The 8,535-nt window shown below is 39.3% G+C and overlaps 1 protein-coding gene across 1 annotated transcript in view; it reads right to left on the reverse strand.

Moving 5' to 3' along the window:
• Positions 1 to 8,535, reverse strand: part of SNRNP40 (small nuclear ribonucleoprotein U5 subunit 40) — a 38,202-nt gene that overhangs the window by 25,385 nt on the left and 4,282 nt on the right. Inside the window, 2 exon segments of the mRNA XM_007468643.1 lie at positions 6,081 to 6,246; positions 7,886 to 7,979. Coding sequence (XP_007468705.1) covers positions 6,081 to 6,246; positions 7,886 to 7,979 — 260 coding nt within the window.

Here is an 8,535-nt window from a genome sequence, read left to right on the forward strand (position 1 = left end):
AATGTGACTCCTATTCTGGGCTGATTCTATGTGAAACCCCTCCTCACCCCATTTGGGTGACCCCTCTGTGTGAACGCTCTCTTCACTCTGCTCTGGCTCTAATACCACTTGCCAGGCTGCCCTTCCTCAGGGACTCCATCCTTGTCTGAGTCTGCTCAGACTCAGACTCCCTACCTGAACTGCTCCCACCCTGTGTGGGCACCCTCAACTCAGGCTCTGACATCCACTGTCTCCCCCACACCAATGTGTAGATGACTCTTTGACCCTGCTACGGCACTGACTCTCCATGCTGGGCTCCTCCCTCCGGTTCCCCACGCTGGGCCACCTACCTTGTGCTGTGTGGATGCCCTCCTTACCCTATGCAGTTTCCATCTCCCTACACTGGATGCAGATACTCCCCCATCCGGTGTGGATGCTCTCCTTTCATCTCACTTGGGTTCTGACACACCACTCTGGGACACTTTGGCCTATCCCCACCTTTAACCCAAACACCTTTTCTACTTCGGTCTATGTAATGGTACCAGGACTTGAATTGTTTGTAAAAGGGAATAACATATATGATTTCACTTAATTGCTTCATTAGAAGAAAGAATGGATTGCTGAAAATGGTTTGAAAAGACTGGTATGGACAATGCTGAGGATACCACTTCTAGACTGAAAAATACAAAAGCTATTGAAACCTCTGCTTTCTGTTGAGAACTCTGACAAATAAGAAACATGACATATTCCTTCTTAGATAAGCACAAGTTATTAAACTCCTATAGTTATAAACCTAGCAACAGAAGCAACAATAAAGCATTCCAACTTGGCAAGTAACTAAAAGGCATATGTAAAAGGCTGTTCAATGAAGCAGTAATTATATAAATAATATATTGAAATTAAAAATAAAGAACTGGTTAAAAAGTCACTTTAAGTAATGTGATATATTGCACATTTAAAAAATACTGCCTTGAGTATGATTATTTCAAACCATGTTTAATTAAGGGAGAAGAGAAGCAAGAAACTGAAAGAAGGAAAGAGTAGAAAAGAAAAGACGTATACAATGGAAGGTAGTAGAAAAAGAAAAAGCTAAGGAGAGATGGAAAGATAAATATGAGCACAAAGATAAATATGAGCACAAAGACAAAATGAAACAAAGTCAGAGAAAAGGTAAAAGAAGAAAAGGTGAAACTAAACAAGAAAAAGTTCCTAAGGACTTCCCTGGTGGTCCAGTGGTTAAGACTTCATGCTCCCAATGCAGGGGGCCCACATTTGATCCCTGGTCAGGGAACTAGATCCCGCATGCTGCAACTAAAAGATGCTGCATGCTGCAACAAAGATCCCACGTGCCACAACTAAGACCCACCACAGCCAAAAAAAGAGAAAAGAATAAGTTCCTAGATGGTTACCAAAGCAAGCCCTCAATAAATGTTTGTTAACAAAATTCATTAGGGCACTCTTGCCTCTGCCTTTTGAAATGCCAATTAGCAAATCAGCTGTTAGGTCTCTCCAACTATAGTACACCTACGTTAAGACCTCTGGGAATTTCATGCGAAACTTGTGAAATCTGCACAAGATTGAGGGATCATAGCAATGTCACCTTTTATAGTTATGAGACAAGTTAACATTGCTGAAAACTGGGTGAAGAGTAAATGGGATCTCTGTATTATCTCTTAGAACAGCATGAGAATCTATAATTCTCTCAACAAAAAGGAAAATAAACCTATTAAAAAACAAAAACAAAACAAAACAAAAAGACCTCTGGTGGTTATTCCTAAGCCACAGACTCTCAGCCAAGCATCAAGCGGCCCAAGTGATTGTTTATTACAAAACCATTTAGTAGAAAACATCTCAAAGCAGATAATCCAGTCAGTGTCACCACCTTTAATTATGAAAAAAAGCAAATTCATTTAAAAAAGCAACAACTACAAGTTCAGTGTGATTTCTCAGATGTTCTCTTTGAAATCCCTCCCTGTTTTATCATAAAAAAAAAAATCCCGAGTCAAAAACTAGTGCCAAAGAAAGAATAAAATGGTACTACAAAGCAGCATGTCCTGTGTGCCCCTGAAATAGGTTACTATTTCTAGGCCTCATTTTCCTCATTTGTAAAGTGAGGAAGCTGGAGATCAGTGGCTCCCAAAATGTCATACCTGCTACATCAAATCACTTGAGGAACACATTTAACATTCCGACTCTAAAAAACACAATACCATTGACATTAGCATCCAAAAAAAGAGAAATACTTAGGTGTAAATGTAACAAAACCTGTACACATCTCTATGTGGAAAACTTAAAAACTCTAATGAATGAAATCAAAGTAGAACGAAATAAATGGAGAGATATTCCATGTTCACGGGTAGGAAGACTCAGCATTGTCAAGATGTCAGTTCTTCCCAATTTGATCTATAGATCAATCATACTGATCAATGCAATGTCAACCAAAATTCCAGTAAGTTACTTCACGGAAATCAACAAATTGGAGTTTATCTGGAAAGGCAAGAGACCCCAACTTGCCAATACAATATTGGACAACAAAGCTGGAGGACTGACACTACCCAACTTCAGGATTTACTATAAAGCTAGTAATCAAGACAGTGTGATAATGGCAAAAGAACTGACACATAGATCAATGGAAGAGAATAAAAGGCCTAGAAATAGACCCCCATAAATACAGTCAATTGATCTTTGACAAAGGAGCAAAGGCAATACAATGGAGCAAAGATAGTTTCTTCAACAAATGGTGCTGGAACAACTGTATGTCCACATGTTTAAAACAATGAGTATTTTTTTGCACCTTTCACAAAAATTAACTCAAAATGGATCACAGACCTAAATGTAAAATATTAAACTCCTAGAAAGTAACACAGAAGAAAACTTAGGTGACCTAGGGTATGGTGATGACTTTTAGATATAACACCAAAGGCACAATCTATGAAAGAAATCATTCATAAGCTGAAGTTCATTAACATTAAAAACTTCTCCGTGAAAGAAAATGTCAAGAAAATTAGAGGACAAGCTACAGACTGTTGAGAAAATATTTGGAAAAGACACATCTGTTAAAGGACTATTATCCAAAACACAGTAAAGAACTCTTAAATTCAACAATAACAAACATAGACTTCCCTGGTGGTGCAGTGGTTAAGAATCCGCCTGCCAATGCAGGAGACACAGGTTCGAGCCCTGGTCTGGGAAGACCCCACATGCCACGAAGCAACTAAGCCCGTGCGCCACAACTACTGAGCCTGCGCTCTAGAGCCCATGAGCCACAACTACTGAGCCTGCATACCACAACTACCGAAGCCCGTGTGCCTAGAGCCTGTGTTCTGCAACAAGAGAAGCCACCACAATGAGAAGCCCGCGCACCACAACGAAGAGTAGCCCCTGCTCGCCGTAACTAGAGAAGGCCCGCATGCAGCAATGAAGACCCAACGCAGCCAAAAATAAATAAATAAATAAGTAAATTTATTAAAAAAACAAAATAACAACCAGATCAAAAATTGAGCTAAAGAACTTAACAGATACCTCACCAAAGAAGTACACAGATGGCAAATAAGCTCAACATTGTGTTACCAGAGGAGGAGGGTAGAAGAAGTGGGAATTGGAGGAAGGTGGTCAAAAAGTACAAATTTCTAGTTATAAGATACATAAGTACTAGGGATGTAATGTACAATATGATGACTATAGCTAACACTGCTATACGATATATAGTAAAGTTAAGACAGTATATCTTAAGAGTTCTCATCACAAGAAAAAAATTTTCCCATTTTTTTCCCTTTTGTTGTATCTATATGAGAAGATGGATGTTGGTCAAATCTACTGATAATCATTTCACAATATATGTAAATCGAACCATCTTGCTGCATGCCTTAAATTTGTACAGTGATGTATGTCAATTATTCTCAATAAAACTGGAAAAAAGAAGATGCTCTACATCATATATCATTGGGAAAATGCAAAGTAAAACAAAAGTAAGATACTACTACACACCTATTAGAAAGGCCAAAATCTGAAACACTGACAACACCAAATGCAGACAAGGATGGGGAACAAAGGAACACTCATTCATTGCTGGTAGGAAGAAAAAATGGTGCAGCCACCTTGGAAGACAGTTTGGCAGTTTCTTATAAAACCTTTACTGCACAATCCAGCAACTGTGCTTCTCAGTATTTACCCAAAGAGTTAAAACCTTAGGTCCACACAAAAACCTACACACAGATGTTTAGAGCAGCTTTATTCATAATTGCCAAAACTTGGAAGCAACCAAGATATCCTTCAGTAGGTGAATGGATAAATAAACTGTGGTACATCCAACATGGAATGTTATTCAGCACCAAAAAGAAATGAACTATTAAGTCATGAAAAAAAATGGAGGAATCTTAAATACATATTACTAGGTGAAAAAAGCCAATCTGCAAAGGCTATACACTTTATGAGTCTACCTATATATGACATTCTGGAAAAGGCAAAACTAAGGAGACAGCAAAAAGATCAGTGGTTCCCTGGGGTTGAGAGGAATGAATAGGTGGAACATAAAGGATTTTTAGGGCAGTTGAAATACTCTGTATGATACCATAGTGCCAGATACATGTCATTACACATCTGTCCAAACCCAAAGAATGTACACCACTAAAAGTGAACCCTAACGTAAACTATGGACTTTGGATGATAATGACATGTCAATGTAGGTTCATCAATTGTAACAAAGGTACCACTCTGGTGGGGGGAAGCTATCCATGGTGGGGGCAGTGGATATACGGGAAATCTCTGTACCTTCCCCTCAATTTTGCAGTGAACCTAAAACTGCTCTAAAAAAAAATAAAGTCTTGGGGCTTCCCTGGTGGCGCAGTGGTTGAGAGTCTGCCTGCTAATGCAGGGGACACGGGTTCGAGCCCTGGTCGGGGAGGATCCCACATGCCGCGGAGCAACTAGGCCCGTGAGCCACAACTACTGAGCCTGTGCATCTGGAGCCTGTGCTCCACAAGAGAGGCCGCAATAGTGAGAGGCCAGCGCACCGTGATGAAGAGTGGCCCCCACTTGCCACAACCAGAGATAGCCCTTGCTCAGAAATGAAGACCCAAAGCAGCAAAAATAAATAAATTAATTAATAAACTCCTATCCCCAAAATCTTCTTTAAAAAAAAAAAAAGAAAGCTGTGAACAGATGCCTTTCGTTTAAAATAAATAAATAAATAAAAAAAATAAATAAAGTCTTGGGACTTCCCTGGTGGCACAGTGGTTAAGAACCTGCCTGCCAATGCACGGGACACGGGTTCGAGCCCTGGTCCGGGAGGATCCCATATGCCACGGAGCAACAAAGCCTGTGCACCACAACTACTGGGGCTGAGCTCTAGAGCCCATGAACCACAACTACTGAGCCCGCATGCCACAACTACTGAAGCCCACACACCTAGAACCCATGCTCCACAACAAAAGAAGCCACCGCAATGAGAAGCCCACGCACTGCAATGAACAGTAGCCCCTGCTCCCCGCAACTAGAGAAAGCCCACCTGCAGCAACAAATATCCAATAACAAAACAAAAAAAATCCCATTCCAGACCTACTAAACCAGAATCTGGGTATTTTTAGCACGTTCTTCACGTAATTCTGATATGCATATAGATCGGCAATCATTGGACTTAATGACTTTTAATACCCCATCCTGTTGCTAAAACCACATACTGTATAGTCAGTATATAAAACCTTTTTATTATACTGACTATAATTACATAACAGTCTTGTAAGACATGTATATTATTGTCAGTGTTCTAAAGACTGATAAGCTGAGGATCAGAAAAGTGAACTGCCTATGGTCACACAATTAAGTAAACAGCTAAGTCAAGAATCCAATTATTCTTGGATGGTGGTCCACTTTATTCCAAGTCACAATGGTTCAACAGAGTTGTAATATTATTCTATATGATACCTAAAAAAAGAAAAAACCCTCAACTGCTTATTATTTTAAACATATTTTAAATAGTGTCTGTTTTGGGAAATGTCTGATGAAACAAAGTTGTGGAGAGGAGGGTAAAGCACAGGTGGGAAGACAAGATAAGGTTCACATTATGTCACCCCAGAAACCCTCATCACACAGACAACACCCACCTTAACTGTACCGTCATCACTGCCAGTGCAGACAAGCTGGGGACCCCTCCTGGCCGGATAACAGGAATTCACAAAGGAAGTGTGCCCCTTCAGTCTTTTAACTCTCTCGCCTGTTTCACTATCCCACACCGCCACAGTTTTATCTGTGGATGCTGAGAAGAGCATACTAGAAGGTGAGAGGAAGAACAAAAAGATAAGTGAAGACAAGGAATAGCAATCTATCTTCTCCACTTGCCAAAACGTGCCAAAGTTTTCAAGATCACTAACATGTGCTCTGACAGCTTGGCACCTGATGCTGGAATGCCTCACCTTACATAACAAAATCCTAATCGTGCTCTAGACTCAGTTATAAGGTCTGCCCTACGAAATGTAAAAAAAATTTTCCTCTGTCAGTCCCCACATTATACATCTAATACAGCAGTCTTCTCAATCTTTCCCTCCTTTTTGATATACAACACTTTACACATCCTTCCACTTGGAAATGTTTAATCACTCCCTGCTGCGGAGGTGAGACACACTGTAGCAATTCCTGACCCAATGGCTTGGTAACTCTCTCTAAAACTCAAAAGCTTTTGTCTCTGAGGATGATTTCTAAGTTATGATTGAATTTACAATGCTTTCTTTACTCAAATAGGAAAAATTTACACAAGGCTATGCACCCAGTTGTTCAGGGAACCCTGAAATTTTTAGGGGTCAGAGCTGTAAAACAATAAATGTTTACTGAAATACCGAATGGGATTAATTAACTTTGTATAACCACATTTTTATATTATCTGTAGCTATTCTAAAGTTATGCAATTGTTAAAATATTTATAATAAATAGTATGTTATAGTAAACAGATGTGACAGGTGAGTAACGTTAAGGGTAAAAAGCAGCAGACAAGATTGTACAAGTAGCTCTTTTTTTTTTAAATTTGGCTGCACTGCATGGCTTGTGGGATCTTAGTTCCCCGACCAGTACTGAACCCAGGCCACGGCAGTGTAAGCGCTGAGTCCTAACCACTGGACTGCCAGGGAACTCCCACAAGCAGTTCTAATATATACAAAAAAACCAAACTGTTCTGAATAGGAAAAAGGCTTGAGAAAAACATATCATAACATTAACTGATTATCTTTGGAGCGGTAAAAACGTGGGCTATTTGGTCATTTTCCTGCTTTTTTTCTGAGTTTTCTTGAAATAGATTATTTTATTATTACTTTTATAATAAAAGTTGCTAATTTTTATATATGTAAATTACATTTTATGTCTTAAAATTTTTTTTCTGCGATGTTGATATGTTAGATAGAGGTGATGTGTCTATAAATGCATACATGGAACAATAAACACCTTACTTGGGTTACAGCGATAGGATAATAAAGTGGTTGTCCAAAACGCAGTTTTTTTGTTTTAAACATCTTTACTGGAGTATAGTTGCTTTACAATGGTGTGTTAGTTTCTGCTTTATAACAAAGTGAATAAGCTATACATAAACATATATCCCCATATCTCCTCCCTCTTGCGTCTCCCTCCCACCCTCCCTATCCCACCCCTCTAGGTGGACACAAAGCACCGAGCTGATCTCCCTGTGCTATGTGGCTGCTTCCCACTAGCCATCTATTTTACATTTGGTAGTGTATATGTGTCCATGACACTCTCTCACTTTGTCCCAGCTTACCCTTCCTCTTCCCCGTGTCTTCAAGTCCATAAAACGCAGTAGTTTTTGACAGCACAGTCTCCTGAGAGAAAACTCAGGGATGAAATGTGAAAGGATGCCAAGAAGAATTACTATAAGAAGCAGTTGTCACCCACTATGCAGAATACTCACCTGCCGTCTGTGTTATAATGCAGTTCCATCACTGCTCCACTGTGTCCCTTCAATGTAGCATAGTTATCACAGTCACCATAGACATTCCACAACACTGTTAGGGCGACAGGGGTTCTGTGAGCATTACTAGGCAAAAGAAAACTCATTATTGGCCATGGAAAGGGTACTTATGAATTCACTAGAACAACAGTTCTGAAATTATACTCCTTTGGAACACTATTAGTTCTATTAGCTAGATCAATTTTCTTCACATTAAAACAAAAATAATGCAATATTTTCACATTTCATAAAATAAAAACATTTTAGTTAATGGCTATAATTTTTTAAATCTTAAGTGTTTCTCCTGTACTTTTAAAAAGTTGGCACTCACAGCTACTGTCTGCTATGAGTAGAAGCAGACTGCAAAATGACGGTACTTATGGGAAACTCTGGAAGCTGCAACTGACTTGAAGGTCATAGAAGAATGACTTTATACTACATTCACTCATTGCAAATGTACTAAATACCTATGCCAGGTGCTGGGGTAAAATAAGATAAATGAATAGACACAGTTCCAATCCTTAGGGAGCTTGGTCCAGCACAGAGTGATTGATGAGTGTTATTAAGGAACACTCTATACACAATAAGGTATTTAGAGTTATTTTCCTGCT

Source organism: Lipotes vexillifer, unplaced genomic scaffold (assembly GCF_000442215.2).
Source record: "Lipotes vexillifer unplaced genomic scaffold, Lipotes_vexillifer_v1.1 scaffold1261, whole genome shotgun sequence".
NCBI lineage: Eukaryota > Metazoa > Chordata > Mammalia > Artiodactyla > Lipotidae > Lipotes > Lipotes vexillifer.